Source organism: Numida meleagris, chromosome 5, assembly GCF_002078875.1.
Source record: "Numida meleagris isolate 19003 breed g44 Domestic line chromosome 5, NumMel1.0, whole genome shotgun sequence".
Lineage (NCBI taxonomy): Eukaryota > Metazoa > Chordata > Aves > Galliformes > Numididae > Numida > Numida meleagris.
Genome location: NC_034413.1, coordinates 16,963,934 through 16,991,388, shown reverse-complemented (window position 1 = coordinate 16,991,388; position 27,455 = coordinate 16,963,934). Strand labels below are relative to the sequence as shown.

At 36.0% G+C, this 27,455-nt stretch overlaps 1 protein-coding gene across 2 annotated transcripts in view; it reads right to left on the bottom strand.

Annotated features, from left to right (window-relative positions):
* ERCC6 (ERCC excision repair 6, chromatin remodeling factor) overlaps positions 571 to 27,455 on the bottom strand; it is a 47,028-nt gene continuing 20,143 nt past the window's right edge. For both annotated transcript variants that reach the window (XM_021398802.1, XM_021398803.1), the window contains 15 exons: positions 23,562 to 23,720; positions 21,231 to 21,366; positions 14,532 to 14,702; positions 13,905 to 14,081; positions 12,445 to 12,561; positions 10,960 to 11,055; positions 9,852 to 10,070; positions 8,999 to 9,109; positions 8,456 to 8,575; positions 7,332 to 7,426; positions 5,424 to 5,569; positions 4,624 to 5,337; positions 3,876 to 4,077; positions 3,455 to 3,533; positions 571 to 3,050 (listed from right to left, as the gene is read on the bottom strand). In XM_021398802.1, coding sequence (XP_021254477.1) covers positions 2,616 to 3,050; positions 3,455 to 3,533; positions 3,876 to 4,077; positions 4,624 to 5,337; positions 5,424 to 5,569; positions 7,332 to 7,426; positions 8,456 to 8,575; positions 8,999 to 9,109; positions 9,852 to 10,070; positions 10,960 to 11,055; positions 12,445 to 12,561; positions 13,905 to 14,081; positions 14,532 to 14,702; positions 21,231 to 21,366; positions 23,562 to 23,720 — 2,977 coding nt within the window. In that variant the 3' untranslated portion in view covers positions 571 to 2,615. The remainder of the gene's footprint in view (positions 3,051 to 3,454; positions 3,534 to 3,875; positions 4,078 to 4,623; positions 5,338 to 5,423; positions 5,570 to 7,331; positions 7,427 to 8,455; positions 8,576 to 8,998; positions 9,110 to 9,851; positions 10,071 to 10,959; positions 11,056 to 12,444; positions 12,562 to 13,904; positions 14,082 to 14,531; positions 14,703 to 21,230; positions 21,367 to 23,561; positions 23,721 to 27,455) is intronic.

The window sequence follows — 27,455 nt, the reverse complement described above, 5'->3', positions numbered from 1 at the left end:
ACAACCACTCACTGCAGCACTGGATACTTGGAAAGGGTGAAATAAAAGCTTTTGAAAATGCTACACAACTATAAACTACCTGAAGGTAAATGCATTTGACTGCTTAATCATTAGTCAGGAACCGCTTCGTATCTTCTCTGAAGATATGAAATGAATTGATTTTACACAGGTAAAGAAATAAACAGAAGAGTCAGATACAGCATCTATTCTGGAATAAGAATAGGATTATTCTTAAATAACTCTGTTACTGTCAAATGCTTCAGCCATTCCAGAACAACTTTCACCTATAAGTCAGTCTGTAGACCTTTAATCTCACACCTTTTTTTTTATGAGATGAAGTACTTAAAAATATCCTCGTATTAAGTATTATGCTAATATTCATTCATTCTTTTAAACATCCACTAGTATTGGAAAAACCCAGTTGCTAGGGTACATAATTTAAAGTTGTATGAAAAACGGACTTGTACTTAAAGATAATTAGAATCATTTAGTTACAGAGCTACACCACACAGGAAAAGATGGCCTCCCTACTCCATCCTCCCCCCATCTCAGGAAGACTTCTAGAACAGATTTTTGTTTCTACTTTTTTAATAAGTCCATAAAAGCCAAGGATTTATAAAAGCACATGCAGGTCCATTTACATCAACAGATCATCAGTAAGAAGCTCCAAACATTCCTTAGTATAAGAACAATGTCTTTAAGACTGAAAGTAGTACATAAAACAGGACACCGGAACTGATAGCTAAGGTGACAACAGCAGCTTTGCTGACAGATGAATTCCTGGATTGCTCCTGGGGCATGGATAGGGATACATGTTGGGGATGACACCAAAATCTAATTGAAATCCTCTGTAGCTTTGGAGAGAACAGCAAGATTGTATTGTTTTAACTCTTTTACTGATCCATTTTAAGTCATATCAACAGATCTACAATTTTCTAAGCATTTTTGCAATTGCAACCTAGATTCTTGGTTTCATGTTTCTCCGGAAAGAGAGTATATAAATAAATATAATGGTATCAGAAAAAGGTGTCAGGAAAAGGTGCAACAGGCCCACCTTCAAATATCAGGAGGAAGAAAAGCAGATTCTTCGATGGTCTGTTCTCTCCAATCCCAGTCTGTGAAAAGCTAACTAATTGGTTATTGAAACAGTGAAGCACCGCTTCTTGCAAATATCTGCAGATCCTTTAATACAGAATAAAAACAGAAGGAAAAGCCATCAAAAGTATCTTAAAGACTACTTTTCTTTAGCAAATAGTACCTAGTTTGTGTTCTTGCTTCAGCATTCACCTTTCAGTGTTTGTACTTGAAATAAAAAAAAACAACAAAAAACAGAAGTAACTCAGATTTCCCTTTTCTCAATAGCTTAGAGACAGGGAGGATATCAGGCAAAACTAACTGCTCCTACCTTAAGTCATACAGTAACTTAATGTTGCTGTGAAGATGTGCAAGTCTGCCATTTTTCTCTCACAACCTATATTTTTTTTTCCCCCCAGATTTCTTTATTTAGCACACCAAATATCTAACATAGCACTTGGGTTTGCTACAAATAATCCGATTCTCCCTTCTTGGAAGAAAACAGGTATTAGAATTTATCTGACTGGCAGGAAGACTGAGATTTTCTCGCCTACCTGTCTATGGAATAGGCAGGAGCATATACAGAAGTCATAGATCATATTATGACTGTGTGAACACGTGATTATATTCAGCCAAACACAGTAAAATCATTCCCCCTCTGACAATCTTGATGCTTGTCAAAGACTATGTGCTAACAGGGAACTGAAAAATTTTCTATATAGAAATCAGTAAGAGTGAGACTTACAAATACGTAATGGGATCTCAATTATCAGTCCACAGCCTGTGACAAACACAGTGGTTACTGTCATCTCACTGGTAAGAAGCACTATACTGAGCAACTGCCAGTGGTGTATAGGACTATGACTGAATCAATGATTGTAGGGTAAATGGGTTTTCCACAATCCAATCAATTTTCCATAAATATCAACTGTCAAGCTTTTCATTTTTGTGATTAAATTTCTGTGGGAATAGATTATTTTCCAAGTTAAGTAGTAATGTAAGTCACACTGCATTTGTTAAATGCTAGCAACAATAAAAGTAGCAACATTAAAAACAAATTCTCACTACTAATGAAAGCTTCTTAATGATTTCAATACTCTTGTCAGTACAAGTGAATCTCTCATGCTGATCACAATTTTTTTTTTTTTGATGTTACACTGTGTGCCCAGTGACCACTTAAGTAACATAAAGGAAACTGAGAAAAGTTCTTGGAATTTCACAGAAATCAAATAAACGCCCACGGCAACATCCATGGTTCTTACTGCAGTAAAAAGTCAGCACGTATTCTTCATCCCATTATTTCTTTTAAAGAAAAGGTGGTATTTTGTATTGCTTCACCTATGAGGTAGGTAGCACTTTCATATAAATAACTTAAATCGGAAACGAAGCCAGCACTAAGCCTGCAATGAGTGCTGCATCACTGTCTGCTCAAGTCATTTATTAAATCATGAACACAAATTCCTCATTTCAAAAGATAAATAGCAAGTCTTTGACAGCAGAATGTCGGCCAAGTGCAAACTGGTGCCTCCTCTTGACAGAGGTCAGCGGAATTCTGGCTTCAGTCTCCAGACACCTTCACCATTTGGGTTCCTATGAAAGGTGCAGAGATTGCGGAGAAGTTCTCTAAAGACACAAGACTGTGCTGCAGGCAGTTTGGACTCAAATTCCTGCAGTATTTCCTGAGTACTAGCCTCACCGTCCACACGGGCCTGGAATGCTATGAAGTTCCGCACATCCACCAGCAATTCATCGTATTCTGTTGAACCTGGGGCTGGAGCGGGTGCTTGATGAAGATTCTCATCTCCCTCATTCCCTGTCCTTTGTGGTAAAATAAGGTGGTTTCTTGCCCTCATCTTAGCTAATAAGGATGAAGAATCTAATACACTAGATGATGATTCTCCAGTTTCCGATTTTCCATCGAAGTGCCCATTGGAACTACTCTTCTTCACATTTTCTTTCCTTATTGTATCTGCATCCTACAAATAAACATATAGACTATGTATTTTGAGATCCACAGAATCTGTTCAACAAAATCTGCTTGCCATTTAGACTTAATGACATCTGTGAGCACACAGGAGCTAAACATTTGTAATACACAATAAAGAGGTAGTATGCTCTAGTCTCAACTTGAATACTTTAGAACTAAGGAAGTGAAAGAAAAGCATTGCTGATCTCGAGACAGACAAGCAGAGCATGTTGCAGTTTGCTGTATCTGATTAGACAAGATGCTATATCAAAAAAATGAAAAATTCTTGGGTGACCGAAAATTCTAGAAGTCTACATAGACATATGATGAATAGGTATGAGAGTATAAATAAGTATACATCAGGTTTGTGAAATGTATATTACATAAGCTATTGAAAGAGCTCATGTCTCTTACCTTGCACTTTCTCCCAGGTGATGCACAAGTGGAATGTGAAGAAAGCAGCATAGGGTTTCTTTTTTGACCAAACCGACTCCTAAACATGCAAAAGAATTAATTTGATAAAAGATCTCCCTCAAAATTAGGATACTTTTGCCAAAGCCAATGACTGGATTTGCATTCTAGGATTCTCGAGGGTGCTCTGCAACCTCTCTCTCCTGTACTGTGAAACAGTAATGATTTTTTATACTTCAGAATGGACTTCTTTCTAGCTTCCAAATATGTCATTTTGTCTTACTGAATATTAAAAAAAATGAAACGTTGAAACAAATGAAAAATGATAAATGTTACTACAAATACAGGGTGCAATAAGAAATAATCTACATCATTCTAAGGAATTCTTCTATTTTTGGATAAGCAGCGTGAGAAGTGAACTTACTTTACTGCTGATGGTGCACCTGAAAGACCACTCATCCCTGTCCAGGTTGGCACACCAGAAGCAGCTCCTAAGCATCGCTGTCGAGAGACTTTTAAGGCTCTTAGTGCATCCTGGGCCACTCTGTTTGCTTCTGCTTCTACCAGCACATAATCTGCACTGGAAGCTTCCATAATGGCATCGTGTTTCATTACACTGTGTACCCCTAGCAAACAGAGCACACAAGAAGAGTTGAAGGAGGACACCTGTTAATTGAAATGTTCATCTTAAATGAACACCACAATCTTTTTTTTTTTTTCTTTTTTCTTTTTTCATTTTCAGATCGATTACATTCAGCACTTCAGTACAGTCATTTCTAGTAAGAGATCCCCCTTCTATCAGTTGAGCAATCAATTTGACAGTAAACCACTTTTGGTTTGCAGATGAGGTCATTATTCACAAAAGACTTAGCAATTATGTGGTTAAATTGATCATTTCTATTGCTATGGACAGGACAAACAGAAGTGGAACTCTTGCCTAAATGAAGGTTGGTAACGTATTTGTTTCCAGAAGAAACACTGTACTACTTCCATATCCAAAAGAGTTTCTGGAAGGCAACCAGCACATTCTCACCTAAGCAATTTCAACAATGAACATTTTAACACGTCATGACAGTAATAGACTAGAAAAACTGCTCTTTCTCATTCGCATGAGCTTTGTATACATCTGTTTAAATAGTTTGTCACTGTTGAACAAATCAAATAACATTTACCTGTTTTCTTGAAGAGTTTCTCCAAGACATAATCATCGTTTTTCTTTGGGTCTTCCTCCTTCTCTTCACTGTCCTCCTTCCTGTAGCGTTTTTGTTTCACTAGGTGAGGAATACGCTCCCCTTCAAACTTGGCGTCTTTGTGATGTTTCTTCTTAGACTTCTCTTTGTGGCTGCCATGTGATAGCATATCCACTCTGTGCTTTGTTTTTGAGGTACATTTATAATGATCATTATCCAATTTCCCATCTTCTGTTTTATCAACCTCCTTTTCCTGAGAGCCAGCTGCATCATGCAGAAGGCTAAAATCTCCCTCAACATTTTCATTAGCCACTTCACATTCTTCCTCGGTCACCATGGTGTTCTCTAAAGACTGTGCATCACCTGGCAATGATTGGGACAGAGATTTGTCAGCACATCCCAAGCTTTCCGGCTCACTTTTATTCACTGAGTTTATATTAGTAGCAGTTTGTGCATTATCTTTTGTATAGCTATTTTGGTCAAAGGTTTCCAAATTTCCTTTGGCTTCCTCGCTTGTCTCTATTGCTTGAGAAGAATTTGCCATGTGGCCGGTTAAGTGGGAACTGGATGACTTGCTGTACTTTGGTGAGCTGCTTTTTTTTAGATGGAGATCACCTTTCAAAGTGTCATCATCAGCTGGCTTTTCAAGTTTTCGTTTCAATTGGTGTTTGGGGACCTGAACATCTGAACCAGTACCTGAGGGATGAATAAAATTAGTATCAATTTACCAAACACTTCAAACGTTTTTCCTATTAAAAATATTAGTTAAAAAAAAAGTGTACCTGCAAAAATTGCACTTGTTTCTGTCCCCTGAGAAACATCTGGGCTGCTCAGAGTAAATAGCTCATAAAGATCGTTTGATTTGAAAAAACGCCTTTGCTTAGGGTCCTTCAGCACTCTGTTTGTTAAAAACTGCTTGAAGATTTGTCTAAAAACAAACAAACAAACCAAAAGTAATTTATGCAGGAATCAATGTCTAGCTATGTTTAAGTACTGACTACAGTACTTACACAGAAATCTGTATAAGCACAAATGTTACCCTGCAGAATGATTAAACAGTGGGAAGATGATGCTGGTTTCCAAAAGACAATCTTGAGTTAGTAACTTTCAAACAACCAACTAAATTGTTAAACATGGGGATTTACTGTTTTGCAACAATCCCATAACACAACAGGTAACCACCATCTTGAAACGTCCTGAGAGGCATTCGTTAACTAAGCAATAAATAACTTCACAGCTAGGGTTTTTTTTTTTGTCCATTAAAATTGAAAAGCTCACATATATAACTATCAGAAAGCTGTTTAAATGAAAAACAAGATCACGTTAAAATGTCATTTTTAATAGTCGAAGGAATCAAAGGCAGCATGGTAGCTCATAGTCTAATGGTGAGGACTAGATGGCAACCAGTGAAAAGAGAAAACAGAATTGGGTTTGAGAGGAAGGAAGTTGCTAGTATTAGTAGATTTACTTTTATGCCACATTTATACAACACAATTTTTGACTGTCATAAGCATTATTATTAAATATTAAATGTATTTTTAAAATGTATTATTAAAAATACATCCCAAATAGATATGGGAATCAGTTCACAAGTGTTATCATCATTTTGGCACTGCTAGCATTAAACAAGGACAGTATTTTTAAATCCAAACGTCAAAACTACATGCAAACATTGGCATCAGGTACTGCAGTGCACTCATCAGAAGACTTCTGGAGTTTTAAAGAATTAACAGATCTTCACAGCTTTCTGCATGGGATGATCACATATTTGCAGAGAGGAAAACATAAGGCAAGGAGAAAAGACAACTTGCTTAAAGCCTGAAGTCTACTGTACTGTTCTGGAAATACAACGGATTTCTGATGGCTGTCCTGACCCGTAGAGCCCACTTCCTTCATGTGGTCAGTGTTGTTCAAACACATGCATGCCAGAGGAATGCAAGCCAACCAACAGCGGATGCTTTGCATCAATGTGGTAAAGCAGAGAAAAAAATGCACTCAGTAATGTGCTGGTACTTCATTATTTAGAGCTTTCCGTTCATTCATCTGCGTTTTCAATGAGGACATTCCTGTTCTAAATAACAGTACCTAGCAAGAGGATTCCCACACATGTTGTTCACTTGGAATTCATGTGAGTGAAGCTAACTACTGAGAAAGCTGAATGGGAAAGCAAACAAAAAAGATTTCATTATTCAGAAATGCAAGCACTTTAAGACTTCAGATACATTTTGGAATAAATAGCATGAATATGACTGGCAGTTCTTGGGGTTTAATTCTTGCATTTTGGAACAGTTTGGGAATAAAATCAAATTAGGTTTGAAGCACAGCAAATATATGCACATATAGCACTTATCTTTACATATTCTAAGGATAAAAAAACTTGTTGATTTCAAATTGCACCTCAGACTTGTCAAATTTCATCTTCTGAATAAGCAGCCCATTTTCTGTGCTAAGGCCTATACTCTTCCTTACAGTGAACTCTTTGTGTGCTGGGCACAGCTGCTAAAACAAATTGAAGTACATTTAGCACGTGGGGTCTTAGAGCTAGAGCTACATGTGCCTGTCACAGTGAAGGCTGCGAGTTACATTCCACGTGAGCACACACACAGGTGTGTCACTGTTACACAGTCTCAGATTTGCTGCAAACATTTTCTTGAGCATAGGACTGTATTCAAGGAATCATTTTGACTGACCTGTGGTATATCTTCTCTTCAATAGTACCTGCAGTGAGAAGTCTGTACACAGTCACTTGTTTCTTTTGACCTATTCTCCAAGCACGTTCACGAGCCTGAACACAAAAGGTTTGGTTACCAGACATTAGCCTCTTAGATGTGTTTGACTGGGAGCTATCAAAACCAGCATATCAAACCTAGTTTGGACATTTAACAAACAGTTCAAGTAGCTATATTGCTGCAGTATTTCTACAGCATTAGGACAACTAACTCAGAAGGATAGGAAAACAATTTAGAAAATATATGCATGTAGAAAGACAAGAATCCAATTGTAACAAGAAACTTATGCAAAAATGTCAAAGAATAAATTAGTATCTTAAAATCAGAACTCATATCTAAGGTAAATAGTTTACATAGACTTGTTCTGAAACAAAGTTATTTCAGAAGTCATCTTTAATATAAAATTTTCCTTTGAAACTTTCTCCTTTTTCTAAACTGAGAACTTCCCTAAAAAACTCTCGAGGCAGCCACTAAAACAGACCTCTCTAGGTCTGCATACTTGCAGATCTCAGAGCTATTCAGGATTACTTTCCATCAGAAATAATTTATTCCTCTCAAACATGTAAGCCCCAAATACTGTTAAAGGATCTGGTAACCCATAGTCTCATCATTAAAAGCAGCTTCTCCTAAAGACATAGCTACATATGACTAGTGATAAACTCAACCTATGCAAAATTTTTCTCATTTTCTTACTCTGTATTGCCACCATGAACAGTCATGCCTGTTTAATGGCTGAACAGCCGCATTCTTCCTTGCAAAACATCTAGTATGTTTATTTGTTAGAGAAAAGAAAAAAAACAGGCCATTTCCACCGTTTGTTTTGCTACACTGATTATATGAGTCCACAATATTGAAGAGTGGTAAGATGTAACAACATAAAGGGGATGTGGTGGGAACCACTTATAATAGCTTTTCCAAAAGAGCAATCATAATGTGGAACTGTCCCCTAATTGACCACTGCTGGCAACAACAACTTAAGGAAGAGCAACACAGTGCTTTAACCATATTTGAGGAGACAGATCTCATTCCATCTTCAGTTTTATTTCAACGTAGCTGTTGAATAGAATGCAATGAACCAAGCTCACCTGTGTGTCCGTACTGGGATTCCAGTCAGGATCATAAATAATAACTCGGTCAGCACCAGTCAAGTTAACTCCAATACCACCAACACGAGTTGTAAGAAGAAAAATAAATATGGATTTGTCCTGTAACACAAGACAGAACTTACTAAAAGAAGAATTACCCAAGTACAAGATCATTTTCGTTATTTTCTGCATTCTTTTATTCTTATTTGCAAAGATCCAAAGAGAGTCAAAAGGAGGAGCAAATTTCCTTGTTTACCTAATATCTCTTTTGACAAATACAAGTAGTTTGATCTAAATTTAATTTATTGTTGCCCACTAAACTTACTTCTCCTTTTTCAACTGTTTTTTTTTCTTAGCAGAAATTTGTATTAAAAAAAAATGATGACATTTCCCCCCCTCACACTAAGAAAGTGGTCTCATTTGACTGAACTTCCCAAATGTGAAGTATTTAAAAACAGATCAAAAATGAATACCAGGAATTCAAGCTAAGCTCAGGCATCATACTCAATAATAGGCAGTAGCGTATGGGATCAAACATCTCACCTCATTATATCTTGTTATAAGGGGCTGTCTGGATGCTATTGTTGTAGTGCCATCCATCCTGAGGTAGGAATAGTTTCTGTCTCTCACAAAGACTTCAAGGATCTGCAGCATCTGTTGTGATAGAAAAAAAAATAATGAAATCCAGATGTGAAGACTAAACAAGCATCTGACTGAGTTGTGAGAATTTCTGGTACTAAATGCAATGCCAGTCAAACAAACAAGAAAGAAAACCAGCAACCTGTGAATCTTAAGTTAGCAGAAAATTTAGTTTACTCCAATTACATAAGTTGATGAAGAGTAGTTGTTTCATTGCTGAATGCAAGACTGGAATGTTTGTGCTTGGCGTAGGAAACCATGATCTGTGATCTCAAGCCAAGTTAACCAGGTAAGTGGTTCAGCATTCCAGGGGATCCACAGAAGACAAAATCATGAATGAAGGTCAGAGAAAATGAATGAAGATCACTGGCTGTGCTACTGGCCCAAAGCACACAATTGTCAGGATTAGATGTTAACAGGCTACCAGTTCTATCCTGAAATAATGCAGAAGGGGCAATAGATACATCACCACTACTTCAGCCTGGTACTGTGTGGTTACAACTGATACAAGCTTTGACTCAGTACATTCAACTTGGGCAACACTTGCCACAGCACTGCCCTTCCAGTAATGCTTGTGAGCTATGAAATAGGTCTTCAATTATTCCAATGACATTAGACTTTTTTTTTTTTTTAAGTTGTTTTTTTTTTTCCTCCAATAACATGTAAATTTTATAAGAAGGACACAAAAAATAACTGTTTTAAATTACAAGTCTTGTCAGGACAAACACACTTTTTATGTGCAATGAGCTCATCTTACCTGTCTTGACTGAGTGAAAAACAACACTCTGTGACCTTGCTTGTGCCATATTTTCAGCAAGGACTCTACTACTATCATTTTTCCAGAACGTTTCCAATATCCAAACTGATCTGCTTCCTCCATGTCAGCATCTGGTACACACTTCAAAATCTTGGGACCACCAGAGAAGAGGTCTGGGTGGTTGCAAATCTTCCTCAAAGCTACTAGTCCTGAGAAAATCTAAACGATACAGGAGAAAATATCTTTTTTATTTCTTGACAAATATTTACATCTACATGCATTGTGAATGAGAAATAACAGTGGATTAACCTAATCATAATCAAGATAATAGAGGTTTGCTCTTTAGAAGAACCAGTGGATGCCAATACTTGTTCCATGTAACGTTTTGTGAAAAATCAGTATAGGAGAAGGTCAATGACAATATACTACTGTAAGCCTATTCTGATGACAAGGTTAAGTGAATCCTGCAAAAATTTCCACATTAACAGATGCAGTCCCTAGCTGTTGCTCATGGTCAAGCTTTTCCTATTCAAAAAAAAAAAAAAAAAATCCATCAAGCTTGTTTAATTAAATTGTTGCATCTATCTCCCCATGTTATCAGGTAGTTTCAAACAGACCTTGAAGATAGCAGGTAAACCTTTTGGAATACATGGTAACAAAAAACAGCTGTGTCAATATACTTAAACACACCATGCTGAAAGTGACCACTTTTGATATAATGCTAGAAAAGTTCTGTTCAGTTACTCATTTAATACAAGTGACATTAATTCATCTGATATAATGAGTGCTCAAAAAAAATGAACTGGTCTGAAAGAAGCTAATCCCTCCATCTTCCATAACTGAAACTTGGATGAGCCAACACATTATTTATGGACTAGTTTTTCTTATTTTTATCTGGTCACGCCATTACATAGGGACTCCTAATTCTACATACTTCACAGCACAGTTTTGAGGAAAAAAAAAGAACAAAAAGCAGATATCCACAAAAGCAGAACTGAGATTGAATGTGTTTCCCTTTCCGCTTAGAACTCAGCTAGAAGAAAGAGAACGTCAATTTACGACTTTATCCATCAAACTCTACCTGTCATCAACCTTAATTAATGCCAACCTGCATGTCTCCATTGAGAATCTGGTAGACTTCTTTAGAGTCGATGAAATTTTGATAGACTCGACGCTGCTCATCTGTCAAACGACAAAAGAGGACCTACCAAAACAAAACAAGCAAACAGCTCAAGTCCAACTTGTAAACTCCAGACTTCACAAATTTTAGTTTTCCAATACAGAATGTGCTACAATGAAACTTCACAGACACGTCTGACATACTGAATTAAAAAACACTGTACAGAGATCGTTATAAATTAAAATTTGTTAGAATTTTTAGAGAATTAACAGAAACATTCAGATGGGTTTCATCATTTTTCTGTGCCTTTTCACAGTTATTACCTTTTCCTCTCATACTGTTTTGGTTTTGGAAGTGCTGCCATTTTCCAGCTTTACTGAGCTAACAATGCAGCGGTAGCATTTTCTCAAAAGTACTTTTATAAGAAATGCTTTCCACCTTGTGTTTGTTGTGTTCCTTACAACTTGTAAATTGTCAGTACCTCATGGGAAAACAACAGGTTAGAATACACAACTTGTACCGTCATTATATGCTCACACTCAAAGGCTAATGACTTTTCCTAAAAAGGAACAAAATCACTTCCTCACAACCTGAAAGGCACCCAACATTATGATGCAAGTCAAACTTACATTGTGCCCCATTACTGACAATGATAAGAATAAAATTTGTTTAATCTACTTATGACTACATTATTTAGAGTAAGTAGTCCAGGTTCTTAAGTAAATAGAAATTCAAAATTTGATTAAAAAGGCCATCGGACTGCACAGCAGAAACTGAGTCTGGGCTATTAATTTCTTATGTCTTACAAAGAATTACTGGCATGTCTGCTTCTCTTTTAGAGGGAGGAGACAGAAAGGAAAAGAGTTAGGAGAAGACAAGAAAGCTCAAAGCTCCAAAACCTGAGAGTCAGAAGAGTCCAATTGTAAAAAGTTTTGTAAGAATTTCAGTTATTTAAATAATCCTTACAACCTCCTCACCTTTGAGACAAAACATTTCCTAAAAAACATCCCAACTCTCTGTAGTAGGAGTAGTAAGTTCTAGAGCAAAAGGCTAGTGTTTCAGAAACCTATTACAATTTACAGGCCCAACTAACTTGCAACATGAAGAACTGTGGTTACATACTTCTCTAATGCTTGCAGCCCAAGTTAACCCCTTTACAGCAGGAAACAATGCTGAAGTGTCCAAGAGATGCACTATTCTAAACAACTTGTGGTGCACCTGTGACCTATGAGGACTGTATTAAAAAGGTCTGATCGCACTTCAAATAGCCTTCGTTTTTTAGGTAAGAGTGTACGTGTATAGACTCTGTAAGATAAAGACTATATTCTGCTCAGAAAACAAAGGAAAGAATAAGCAAGTTAAAAGCTCTCTATGTCATCCATAGTTAAAATAGCATTTCAACTGCTATCAGCACAGGAAGTCTGAACTTCAGGGAGGAAGAGGGCACAGATCCAACAGTAACAAAAAGCAAACCTGTTCATTTTTATCGGGAAGTGAAAGGCTCATTTTAACATCAGCCTTCATTCTTCGCAGCAGGTAAGGGTTTATGGCATCCCGTAACACACATGCACACTTGTATGCAGTTTTTACCTGAAAAAGGAAGAAAAGTCAAAAATTGTATTTTGGTTCTTGAAATTCTAGCAACAAACAACATTAAATAACTAGCAATTGGAAAGTCCTCATTTATGAGATGGTTTATGATTTATGTGGCCCTACAGTTACCTACTTAACACAACATGAATTGCAATAAAATTCACATTAGCAGCAATAGCACTGCATAAATAACTTTTCCTCAGATACCACTGATTTATCTTGATTAATTTAGTGGAATTTCAGAGACCAGAAATGAGATTTCTTTTAAAAACCAATTTGAGTTTAAACTTGCATAGAGCCAAAATCTGCATAAACAACTGCTAACACACACACCGAAGATCAAAAAAAAAAAAAAAAAGGCCTGAAGCAATGGCGGTTACTAGACAATAAGTGAAGATTAGTGTCCACTTGAGACTATTAAAAAAAAATCGGTACAAGAAAATCCCCATGATCACAGAAACTAAAGGTCACTATGGCCTCAAATGGAACATATGGTTCTATAATGGGTAATGGATGTGTGAGATGGGTATTAACTGTACATAATGGCTAAAAATACCTTCATTTTTCTTAAAGCAAAACAAAGAATACAATAAATTATTGATATGTAAAAAAACAAACTGGCTGTCCAATTAAGTAAATTACTAAGCTTTAGACAAGGGAAGCACTCAAGCTCAAAAAGAAAATAAAACTTTAGAAATGGATATGTGCAAAATATTTCAAATAATATTTAAAAGCAAATTTTTAATCGTTTCTATGAAATTTTTAGTCTACAGATTACTGAACACTAATTATTAGCTAACTTGAAATATGCTTAAGATGTCAGAGAACCACAACTACAAACATTAATAAGTGTACTTATTCAGAAGATAACATTCCAAACAACTTTTGCTTTCCAAATTAAATAATTTATATACTCTCATGATTTCTGATACCTATTTCAGTTTTGTAAAATGAAAATAGCTTTCAGTTTTGATTGAAGAATTCCTCTAAAACATCTGAAATAATTTGCTGAAGCATGAAATCAAACAAGAAAGTTCTATTTAACTACATTAAAATATGGGATTAGTCTTTTCCCCACACTTGCATATCTTTACTTAATTTCAGAGAATACTTCTAATGATTTCAACTTTCTTGACAAAAAACACTTGTGTTTATTCTGTATCCCTGTATAGAAGAAATAGTCTCACTTTGTTGAGCTATTTTTTTCCCCCACATACACAGAAGTGAAACATAGATGCATGACTCTATTGTTTGTGCCTAGAACGCATAGCAAGAGATACATTTAAAAATCAGATTTGAAACAATAAAACAGTTTCCAGTGAAATTTTCGATGCGTTTACCTGCACAGGAGAGGCATTGGAGTATCCTCCCATGGTTATTGGAACAGAAAATTGCTCCATGAACACAGGCAGTGTTCCCAGTTTCCCTGGGAATACAAAGTCAAAGAGGGACCACAGCTCCTTCAAGTTGTTTTGCATAGGGGAACCAGACAAGATGATGCGATGGGGTGTGCGGAACTATTAATTAATAAAAACAAAAACAAAATTAAGCTGTTGCCATGGCTCACAGTGTAACATGATTCCTGCTCCAGATGATTTTCAATTTCACCACCAATGAATTCTCATTTTAAAATATGTGGCTTCACATTCCTGAAACAACCACCCTTCTGCGAGATATCATCTGTAAACTGTTAGCAGAAAATAAACACCTACATTTGACAGTTGTTCCGAATGGTAAATTCCACCACAATCTGACATTTGATGTTTTTCCTCTGTCTTACCTCTAAAAATTCTTACTGATGTAAACTCACTTAAAATATTAACTAAATTAAACAGTCAAATACATACCACTGTTATTTATGCCTTAATTTCTTACTAATGGTTGATGGTATAATACAGGATAGTGGATCTTGGAAGGCAACTCCCACCCCTCAAAAAATAATCTTCCATTTGTTTTTGATGAAGTACCTGCTTGCATGCAAGTGTGACTGCGGCATTTGGATTTCGGATTTTGTGACCCTCATCCAAAATCACATAATGCCAGTCATAGCTGTGGATGTTATCTTGCATCAGTCGAATGTATGAATAAGATGTAATTAAAATTCCATGGCATGAAGCAATTTCTCGAATTAGTTTCACCTAAAAACAAAAAGGAGAAGGTGTCAGTAACACAATGAGACTGAAAATTCAGACTTGCTGAAAAAAGGTACACATAAAAGGTTTTGGAAGAGCAGAAAATCTGCTTCACAAAGAAAATCAGTGTAGAAAAGACTTTGATGGCATGATTTATCTATAAAAAATGAAGCACTTGGACACTGTGACAGAACAGAACAGAACTGGACCTGTAGCCTGACGAGAAGGAACAAGTTTTTTTTTTTTTTTGAAAGGCAATACCTGTAACTCAAACATGAAATTTTAAAGTAATTAGACTCTTCAAATTCCCCTATGCTCACTTTACAAATTTAGCTTTGTGTACTGCATCCAAGATACAACAGAATTTTAGAAGAAAATAAACAAGTGAAAAACTAAAACAACAGCAACAAAATACTTGTTAAATACTAAATTCTGGCATAACTTTTTCGTTAATAGGATTTTTAGGTTTTTCTTTTTTAATTTTTTTTCGATTGGCCACCAAATTGTATGCTTCTCTAGTAAGCTATATTCTTTCCACTGCTTTTTACTAGCCTTTCTAGCTGTAAATTATCTATGGCAGGAACTGTCTTTATCACCTTCACTGAGTACTTTCACAGCAACCATAGTATTCACGAATCTAATTTTTCCTGCATTTATCCCTCACGTATAAATCTAGTAGAAGATTGATATTATCTTTCTCTATATAGGAAGGAAAAGAGCACAGAATTATTTTTATTTATTTGCATGGATTTGGGTGAATCCATCAAGGTGTTTAACTGCCATAGAAGCCAACCGGACTTAGGTGTGTGCCTTAATAAGGAAAAAATCCTCATGGACTCTGGCGTTAAGAGTCCATGATCTCTTCTTGTAAAATTTCTTACAATAACTTCTTGCTCAGAGATACAATCCAAGATTAAAAAGCTCTTCTGCAATTAACTGTTCAAGAATTTCTACTTTCTGATCATCATCCCCTCAAACAACGTGCAGCATTAAATAACATCAATAGCACGACTGTCAAGAAAATATGCAATCTTTATAATCACACGTATTACAGATATAGTATGAATTCTAGGCATGTGGGAACATCCAAAGCTAAATTCTACCTGGTGCACTGCCCACAGTCTGCAGCAATGTCCTACAGTCTCAGCAATGGCCTATCACGGAATATTGCAGATATCTCTACCCAAACACTTAAGACAAATCATCTCGGGCGATTTCAAATTAAAAGCTTGTAAAATATGTAACCTCTCCTAGTTTTTGCAATTAATAGGGTATGTCTGCAATTAGCCTGACTTACGGAATGCTACACTGTTGTCATTAAAAGATGTTTTGTGAAAGTGCTGCTGTTATTATGGAGGCTCAAGAGACCAATCCCTCCTAGAGGGCAAGCAGTGGACTAGCAGAAAGCAACAGCCATAAATCACGCTGTCAGGTAGCACAGAGAACAGAAGTGAAACACAGGCACATGAAGGCCATTCACTGTAAACACACCACAGCAGAATCCTAGTCAGGATTTACTGAACCTGTAATTAATTAAAGTTCCCTTCAAGCTAAATTTTTAATAAACAAGGATTTCTGCTGACAATGAAGAAATACAACACCACAATTTTAACAACTCATACTACAACATCTCTTAACTGCTGTTTTACTGTACTGGGGACTTTCTTGGAGGTTGCCTTATCATTAGGTTGTAGCTCTTGGAATAATTTAATATCTTTTAAAACATGATAATGGATTTAATGTTGGACATGCCGTTTTGAAGCTGTGGCACTTCAGAATTTATGCTATTTTATCATGTATTCTTTAATTCACAGTTCCTGTTTGGTTAGATTCAGATATGTTTGCATTATTTTTATATTTATGTTCTTGGGAATGCATTTCAGAGAAATATTTCAGGTCATGCACTGCTAAACTGAAAAAAAAATACAAGAATAAGTTCAGCTCAGAGACAAATCCTGCCAATGCCGAAAGATAAGACAGTTGTCGTCTAGTTTTGAAATTCTGAAGTCTGGTACTTGAAAAGATGCTAACGAATACAAGAACATGCAAATAGATGGAATAAGGCTGATATTATAGTTTTGTTCAGCACAGTATTTCAGGCTTTTACAATTCAAGGACAGTATTTCCACCTAACGTGATGATGCCATTAATTGTGTTGACCTTTGACTCGTCTTCTCTGGGATGCACGTACTGTAAGAAGACTAGAAGATTTTCAGCACATACCATTGCTTAAGGCTAAAATGTTTCAGTGGTGTATTCTATGGACAAACCTTTCAGAAAGCTTTTCCATCCTGCTGATTACCTTGCAGTAGCTATGAGTTGGTTTCTGAAGCTACAAAACCACAATTGTTTTGAATGACTCAGATACAGAAATTAGATTTATCTTTTCAGCTGCTAAAGTAGTCTTTCTAAAAGATACTTAAGAGAACCTGGACTTTTGCATAATATTGTGTATTATAATGTTAACATTCTTAAATAGAAATATGCACGTAACATCAGACTCAAAGAATTAGACTAATGATAGCTATGAAATTCTCTGAACTTTCAGATACCCAGATAAGGCACACGTGAGCTCACCAAGATAATACCTAGTCACCTGCACAACTGTATCACTTGTCAGTCAAAAGTGCACAGTTCAGCAGTCTCTTTACTACCTCATAACCAACCATTAAACCCAGAGATCCATAAATTCAGCCTATAAAACCTCTAATATTTCCCCACCCCCAACAAAACAATCTAAATGGCACCATGAACAGGCTTCAAAAGAACACATTACAATGTTTAATAATGTAAATGTTGCAATAAAATGAGCTAGAGCACTTACTACATATTTAAGAGGAATGTTATTTGTTGTGGCATGATACAAAGTTTATCTGAGTTTAATCCCTAACACAGAAATAGAATCTTCTATAAAGTCTTCATAATCAGTCAAGTTCATGCCAAGAACTTTAATCTTTGTAATCTACTGTGAGGGTAGAAGACTTAAAATCTACAGTGTGCAAAGTCATCTTCAAGTTGGTGGTTCCAAAGGTGCAAGCATCATGAAAGGACGATTGCTTCTGAGGGCTACATTTTGTCCAATGTTTGACTAGAATAAATGAATATGCAGGTAAGGCTTTACAGACTGAATCAGATTACCAATAGAAAGAATAAATAACATCAGTGATATTTGTTCTAAACGTTGAGAAATTAAAAATTCAGCCTTGATCTCAATAATACAGCCTCCTCTCACATTTGAGATGTTAAATCAAGATAACTCAAGGACATGATTCCTCTTAGACTGTAGTTTCATACAAATGCTCACGTATTATCAGGTTTTGAAACAACAGGATAAGTTCTCTGTACAGAAGGCATTCTTCCCCATGTCCCCTGTTCTAAACTTCAAATAAATATTTTTGACATGCTATATTGAAGATACCATTTTATTTTCTCTCATTACTAGGGGTGTCAGAGCTCTTGGTATTTTCAAGTCACTTTATGCTACATCAGGTTTGAGTGTAAACTACTGCAGGAGGTTAATAGCATAAAACAGCACCAAAGGACACAGCCACAATAGCTATACCACGCTCAAACTGAAAGCTGACCTTATGGAGGAGGACAACTGTTTCAATCCAATTCTTCCCACTACTTCCAATTCACTCACATTAATAATCACAGAAGAACCAAATGAACTTCTGTTATCACAAATGGAGGGGGAATAAAATCAAGTGTTACATTTCAACCAGATGGCCTCAGACTAGATCCGAAGTCTTGGAAATCTATCCAACTTCTTGTTGTGTCTACCTTCCATCACCTAAAGTACCAGTTACCAGTCTGCTTTCCCTTGTGGATAGCTGAAGGCCAACGACAGCTGTTAGCTCTTTCAGCTACAAAATAACGTCTTGCCTTATGGTACACCTGTCATTACTAAACTCTTTTCCTCCTTAATTGTCATTCATTAACTTTAAGATCAATCTTTGCTGTTTTTTTTTTCCCTGAAATCATTTGTTCCTCTTTCATCAGGCCTGCACAGACAAAGCTGCAGTACTGTACTTAATAATAAACAACCCAATGTTTAATTACTGCAAGCCAAAGCACTCCATAAAATCCATGAAGATATTCAATGTCTGATTTCCAGTTAATTCAGAGGACAATAGTCTTCTTCCACCAGCCCTTTTGTTAACCCAGAGGATATAGTAATCTTTCCCACTCCAAAAACAGAGCAATGTTCAGTTCCATGATCCTGTTTGCTTGCAAGCTAACTGCCAGCTAGCTGTCCAGCACAAATTTCATATACTTGGTAATAAATCTCAGAACAATAGGCCGATCCTGGAACTGTCAATTTAATTCCAAACATGTCTATGCAATACTGAGACCACACATGCACACTATCTTGGCATTTGGCCACAAAAAATTAATATCAACTAACACTTTTGTGATCTTAGTCTAACCACAATTTTCATTTGTTAGCAAGAGCATAAGGGCTGAATGGTCTATGAGTACTAAAAAGCTGACATATGCAAAGCAATCTCCTGTAGAGCCACAGGTAATCAGAAGACAGAATTATCATAAGATTAGATCAGCACTAACATATTCATAGAAAGAGTCCATACTGAAAAGAAATTCCAGGTGCCACTAAGTCACCTGACCTGTACTGTGTGTGATCTATTTTCATTGTGCAAGTAAGATTTCTGACAATAAATTAGTAGTAAACTCTTCTTCTTCCAGGTATAAAGACAATTAGGATTGGAAAGTATTTGCAGGAGGAGGGTGTCAATCTTTCTCTAAAGGTGGCAAGTGACAGGACATGAGGAATGAGTCCCACGTTGTACAAGAGAGGTTTAGATTGAATATTAGGAAGAACTTCTACATGGAGAGGGTAGTTAAGCATTGGTACAGGCTGCCCAGGGAAGTGGTGGAATCCCCATCCTCAGAAGTATTTAAGAGATGTAGTACTAAGGGAATGATTTAGCGATGGGACTCAGTAGGTCAGGGTGATGGTTGGACTTGAAGATCCTGAAGGTCTTTCCCAACCTAGATGATCCTAGGATTCTATTTTTTAAAATTTATTTCCATCAGAAGCTTGGTCTTTTTAAGGAAGTAACTAAGAATAAACATGCATGAGATAATGATGACATCAGCAGTGACACTTGTTTAAGGCATCCTGTTGCAGTTATCAAAAGATGAAGAACAGAATTAGAGTACTGAACCTATCAAAAGTGATCATATTGTATCAAGATTCTTTCAGTTCTTGAATAAGCATTTGTGAGACAACAAGGGGAACGTAAATCCTGAAAACCTGACTACTCTTGCAGATGGAAAAAATTTGATCCAGTTTGTCAAGTTCATTAATTAACAAATATCCCCAAAATAAGCACATACAATTTAATTTAGGAAGACACACAAACATGTTATTGAGGTCAACAGATTTTTAGGGATTGAAGACATACCAAGTTAATTGAAGAACAGGAAGCTATTAGCACATTAGAGCGTACTACTTCTTTTTTGCCATGTACTGTAAAATGGCATCGATTACTTCACAATACGTTTAATCAAGTGCAATTAAGCATCATACCACTGTAACGTTATTACAAGAAATTCAATAAATATTTAAAGAGAAATTTAAAAATACTTTGCTGAATCCTGCAAATCCTTTTAAGTAACTGAAATAGGCGAGGAGAAAACAAAAATTAAACTTTTCCTTGTTTTGTTCAAGCAGGGTATCAGGGATAGACAAGTCTGATTTGTCGGAGATTTCATCTGAAGAAATGGAATAAGAACATGCATATTAAGACATTGGCCAATAAAACTAAAAGACAGAAAAGACACTGCTTGAAGAAAACCAATAAAGTACCATCATCATTAAAAGATATCAGGTGATATGAACTGACATATTGGCCAAATGAAGAGAAATTAATATGCCTTTTCCATTCTTACAGAGAAGCACTCTCAGTGATTAATCTTCAGATATGCCCACCTTTAGCAGAAAGGATTCAAATCTTCTCAGATCAAATCGCATAAGTTAGTTACTATTGCATGAGCACCACTGTAAAAGTAGGTTAGGTATCACACTGTGTTGGCTACTCTAAATGGTTAGACTTAAAGAAAAAGAACACATTAACATTAAAACCACAATGCATTTTGATTCCATAATAAGCTGAGTTATGTCTAATATTGCAGGGGACCCATAGCAAGCCCAAACTACATGCAGTCTGGTTTGAAAGCAGTCTAGCCAGGGCAGTGTTGGCTTCAGTAGAAGTAAAGCATTCTGAAGGAGAAGCCTGTTATAATGTTTACTTTGTTTAGGCAGTTCTATTCTGCATTATAATATAAATGTACTCCCTGTTATCCCCTTTTTGTCCAGTTACCTAACAAATCCATACAAGACAGTGAACTTAGTAACCTCTACTAAGAATCAGACAAAGAGCACATGCTTGCACAGAAATTTTCAGGAACATGGGATACTCTTCTTTTTTTCTTTTTTCTTTTATTTTTTTTGCTAGTTCAAAAAAAGAGACAAGCTTCTGGAATTACAAAATGAATACCAATTATTACCTTTTTGTTGGTGTAAGAACCAGTTTCATGGAGAATGGCAACCCTAAATGGAGGCCACCATGTGTGGAATTCTTTCACCCACTGATGCATTACAGTAGCTGGACAAACAATCACTGTTGGACCCAATCCCTGGTACCTAACAAAAAAAAAAAAAAAAAAACCAAACCAAGATCTTTAACATGAAATAAATACTCCATATTATGTGTCTTATTAAAATAACCTGGTACACTGAAAAATCATGAAAACAATGCGCTTGGAAAAAAGGCGACAAACTCATGGACCCACAAGCTCTTCATCAAGTTTCAGCAACAGACTTCAATCCAAAGACAGGCTAGAGATGGGTTACTTGAAGCGCACAGATATTTGTGAACAGACCATTGGTGTGAAAGCTCTGCACTTCTTCTACCTTGACTTATATAACAAAAGATCTTTCCCCTCTATAAATCTCAGAATCAGATCAGTTTACAAAATGACATTTCTTCTAACTTATTTTGAAGAATATTTCTTCAGAAAATGTCACAAAAAATAAAGTTGCATATTTTGAATGTTCGAAAATAGCCTTATTGTTTTCATTCTCAAGTGCTTCCAAACACAACAATCTTCACAATTCTGCACAGTAAGGAAGGCACAGTTATCTCCATTTTACAGAATGAGAGCTGAGGCTGATAGAGACCATGGGAAAGGCTGCAGTGCCAGATTCATACAGCAGTACATGAGCTCCCTCTGTACATCAAGGCAGTGAGATAAGAGATGAGCTGGAAGTCACTCAGGTTGACAACACAACTATGTCCACTCTTAACAATGCCTGCTTCTCAACCTGACTGACCATGAGGTGTTCTGCTTGCTAAACAACATGGCTCTCAAGTAGGAGCTAGCCAGCTAGTGTTAGTGCATTCCTCATTCTGAGTGCTGGTGCAGAAAATACTTGACCATGCAAAGACCAAGATGTTTTGACATGCTGCCTTGCAACACAGAGGCAAGTAAGAAGTTTCACCAAAGAAATAAAGCTTATCTTTTCCCACAGAGTTACTACTGTGGGGACTTGTTAATTAAATGCACCAGACAAAAAGAACAACAAAAAACTCAAACCAAAACCTAGAACACATGATCTTATATGAAGAATAAATGTTGCAATTTCAGTGTTTATATTTTGGAATCTTCAAAGTTTCATTGTAGTGTCACTGAAGTATCTTAGCTCTTAAGCTGAAACTCTGTAACAATGTCAAGAGATGCTCCCCAAAGATTTTTATGAACTCAGTTGGTCCTCCAGCAAGGGCAAGTAATAAATACACCAGCACAAAGTAATCTGTAGAGTAGCAACCTTAGAAGAGGCAGCCATATCCAAGTAAATCAACTGGCTTGAGTGATGGAGTACAGCGTAGCAGTTTTTTTTATAAAGGCTACATTAGGAATCAGCTGAAGAATGTAAGTCTTCCATGTTTTCCTTTTAATGCATTATTTTACAAGTCATGTACATGCTGAACAGAATTTAAATGGCTCACTATGAAGTTAGGTTTTTTTTGTTCAGTATACTGCTGCAATATTTGCTTAATTGCATATCATAATTTACATCAGATAAATAGGCCACCAGAACCAGAAAACTCGAGCATCATTCACGCGTGCCTTTGTAAATCCAAGAACACCAACAAGTACATTTTCCGGTAATTTCACCTATAAAGACAGAATTTCAAAGTATTGTTCAGTAATGAAGAAAGAGCATGAAAGCTCTTGCAAGAACAGCCAGTTACTCTAATACAGTTTTGAACAGTAACAAAGATGGAAATTCCTCTGTGTAAGTTACAGTTTTTATTAGCACTACTATTTTTTTGGCATAGGTAATTCCCTGCTGATCAGGAACTTTAACTTTCATCACAAATCAGCTTGCGACTTCCTGTAAAGCATTCACCTGGTGTCTTGCCAGAACAAATATTTTAATGTAAAATTTAATAAATGGAACTAAAGGTATTACATCTAATTTAAAATTCCATATTGTGTAAACTATTGATATTAATGTAATTGAGTTTGTAAACAATCCATTTGTGGAAGCTAACCTTAGACACTGTATTGACCCAAAATATCTAGTGTGGCTCATCTGCAAAATGAAGCATCAATGCCTGGAATTCATTAAAAGTGTTACATGTTTAATTTTTCCTGCCCTACAGCTCCACTGTCTCGTAAAATTTTTCCTTTGATGTCCCCCACTAAAAGAATTAAAGGAATATTGTAATTGAAATGTCATTAATAATTCACAGGACCCTCCTCCACCAGCAATACATCTGATGAAATATTAATTGAGCTCCACAGACTGACAGTCTGCAGAGGAGCACTTGCCTGTAATTTGAACCACGAGTCCTGATCTTGCTGTAGCTCAGACCTGCCAAGAAGGCAATTATCTGGATGGTCTTGCCCAATCCCATCTCATCTCCCAGAATTCCTCCTGCCTGCTGGCAGTGCAATTCCCAGAGCCACCTAACACCTGTCTGCTGGTACCTAAAAACAAGGAAAAAGAAGATGGCAAATGTTTGATAATAAAGATCATAACAGAAAGTACTCATGAATTAATCATTTGGCAGGGTTCTTACACCAGTTACAGTAACATGCTGGATGTGTGTTTTACATGAGTGCTCTATTTACTAGGTCATACATTTTTGATATACTCAAACATTACATGTGACTTTCATTTTTTATGCAATACTAAAACATTTCTAATTAAACTGATAGTCACAGTAATTAGAGGGTATTTTATTTCACGTATATTTTAAGTGTTAAAAATAACTTGGAAAGCTACTCTAACAAAGCCATACATTGTCAGAAGAGAAGACATGCAGAGGTCTAATCAATTATATTACTTGGAACATATACCTTAAACTGAAAAGTTTGACTTGTAAGTGGTGCAGACTTTATGTTCTGCTCTGAAAACTGATCACATCTGTCACAATATGCTTTCTTTTCACATAAATTCATTTAGTAAAATTTAATCTCTTTCAATGAAGAAAAGAGACAACAAGGGAAACTGCGTTGGAAGGCAAAACAATAGAAATGATTCCAGTGAATGAGATGCAGCACAGCGTTATTATGTGCGAACATCAGGATAACTTCTATTCCCAGACACTCACTGGAAATTGCATGAGAAACAATGTAAAATATATCCCAATTAAAAGAAGTCGATTTAAAACTTTTTTTTTTTTAAACAGTGATATGAAATAATGACAGCATCAGGAATAAAACATTTTGGAAAAGGGAGTTTAAATTGAAAACAAGAAAAAATGGAAACAATAGCATATTTAAATAATTCCGAAAAAATTCGTGTTTCAGCATTTCTGTGTCTTTTAACATAGATGATCAAGGCTACTGGTACTATTTTCTTGGTGGCACGCATTGCTAGCATGCCAAGCACAGCAAAGAACAAAACAGGCTTTTTTTGTAAAATAGGGATTGCTCATTCTGGAGTATTCTCAAATGCATATTTTAAAATCGTGTTTCTCTCTTTCAGAGAAGAATGTTTAGGACTACTGACAACTAATGACACTTGTGTCTGCTAAGTCCTATCAAAAATCAATTCATGTTGTCATCTGTATGGATTTAGATTAACGCTGAAAGGAAACAATCAAATGGCTTGAGCAGTTAGAAAAAAGTGATCAAAGAACACATCTAATGGTTGAGACATCACACTATCTTGCTGGTATCGTAAATGCATTATACCAAGAAGTCCTTAAAAAGCCCTTTTATTAGGAATGAATTGACCTTAAAAATGCAGGAATCTAAGTTAAACAAAATAGCTTCAAGGAGTAGATCTAAGCAGATGAAGACATTACTACAATTTTTTTATGAAGGTCAGAGCGTTTTCTTATGGAAATATTGAAGAATTGGAGAAAAAAAAGAAGTCAGAAGCTATACCAGACTAATATCATATCTTTAGACTAATAACACTAATAACATATCTTTAGAAGACAATTCCCTGATACTATTTTTTGTAATATTTATTTGGGTTACAGACAGTGCTAAAAAACTAGCTGCATTTATAAGCATCTTTCTCCCTCTCTCCCTGTCTTCTAAAAAAAAATAACAAGAATACGTTTAAAAAACAATAAAGTTTCGGAGAAATTCTCCTCCGAGGATATTTAAAAATGGAGGAGATGCAGGTGCTTTCACCAAACACATTCAGGTGAACAAGATATAATGTATTAATAGCTACTACTGATTGTAATAGGTGTAAGTAGGCACATTAATAGATTTAATTTACGAGGAAAACCTCTGATCTCTGAAGATCAAAAAAATACAATTTTTTTTTTTTTAACCAAATAATGGAAGGAGAGTAGCAATAATCACGCATCTTTCTGCAATGAAATGAAATTCTCAGTAATTCTGGATCACATAGTGCTTCTCCCTTCCTAAATCAATCTGGAGCACTAAGGCAAACTTTCAGAGATGTCCAAATGAGCCTGAACAATAAGTAAGACTTTTTTTTAAATAAACCTTTCATACTTCACAGTTCCGAATGTTACTTATTATCAAGGAAATACAGTATTATTCATCTTTGGTGTTCTTCTATTCTCTATGCAGGAAAAATATTCTACACAAGATTTCAAGTGTCTATTTAAATACGGAATTTTAAATGCATAGATTTTTATTTTCCCTTTTCTGGATATCACACTAAGGCACATTCATGAAGCTAGACAAATGATTTCAATTCCCACATTCTTCTCTACACATGAACGTTGTATGCCAGTCCAGAGATGAGTATCTTAGAACGTGTCAAACAAAACCAGGAACATGTTTTTAAGTAATGCCCTCTATATGGCTCTAAAATTTTATGTTGTCAGCCCCTTTAGGAAATGTGAAGTGTAACAGAATTTCAACTCACTTCCCCAGAGTAGTTTTTTCACACATACTTCTATAGCTAAATATGATCTTACAGAAGCATACCTCTTAGCCAAAAAAGTCTTGCAAGTTGTGTGGCCTTTTTCAAGACCTACACATCTCCCACTACACAAAAGAAGAATGGAAATGACTACGCACAAAGCATGTTTGCAACTTATTTCTGATAAAAGCATTTCCCAAAATACGTATTTTCATGGACAGAACATTAATTTAAAAGACATTGAAAGTACACATGGAAAAACATTAACATTAGCGTGTGTGGAAAATTAAGGTTCTTTGTTACACCAACTCTTTGTAAAAAAACGAAACATATAATATTGCAACTACTGAAAAGGTTAAAAAAATTTTAAAAGTTTCTCCCCCAAAATTTTTTATGGTAATCAATAATCAATTCTCTTTACTCTTACACTTCCAATGGATGAATTTCTGGGTTCTGTTTTTAACTTAAAAATACTGCAGAAGTAAAACAATGTTGCCCAGTCTTTTAGATCGTTACATTTGCACCAAAATTCACATTAGGTAATCACACTATGATGCATCCCTCAGAAATTCAGGACACTAGCTAGCAGAGTGTAGCTGCTTTGTTACTGAGATGAAATAGCATTGCAGTTGTTAGGAAACCATGCACTCGAAGTATGTAAGGAAGAAATCAGGTTCCCTCCTTACACAGAATTCTCTCAGGTTAAGTGCAGATGCTTTTAAGTCAGTCTTGCTTACCATGGCTTTAGTCCAGAGCAGCACCAGTGGTACTAGCTAAGTAAATGTTGCTGAGCGTTCCTCAAAGCAGACAGAAGTATATAGGGAAGAAACAGATTGTCCACTTCAACAGATTTACAAAAAAATAAAACAAAACCAAAGAAACAAAAAATGAAAACCAACAAAGCAAAAAACAAACAAACAAAAAAACAACCAGCTTAAGGGTCTAATATTTCTACTGTGAGCTAACTTCTCTTTGGAATTCAATTCACATATGCAGAAAGACCACTTACAAAAAGTGCGATACCACCTCCTTAGATCAATATACTTCCATGTTTTCTACTAAACTTGTTCAGAACTCAAAGTTTAATGACTATTGACTATGGGCCTTCCTACACTGGAGGTTTCAGCATTTAAGTTACAAGTCAGACAAATCATTCAACTCAATTGAACTTTCTAACCACTTAAGAAGTCTTGCCAACTGACTCATGCTTGCAGGGATACCCTTCATTAGCGAGGCTGATATCCCTGAGATTAATTTCTAGTTGTCTGCCTTATTTCGATTCCCTTTGGGTTGCTCAGACCACACATCCGTTCTCAGGATGATTACTCCTGCAGTACCGTGGCATAAACAACCGGAGACCACAT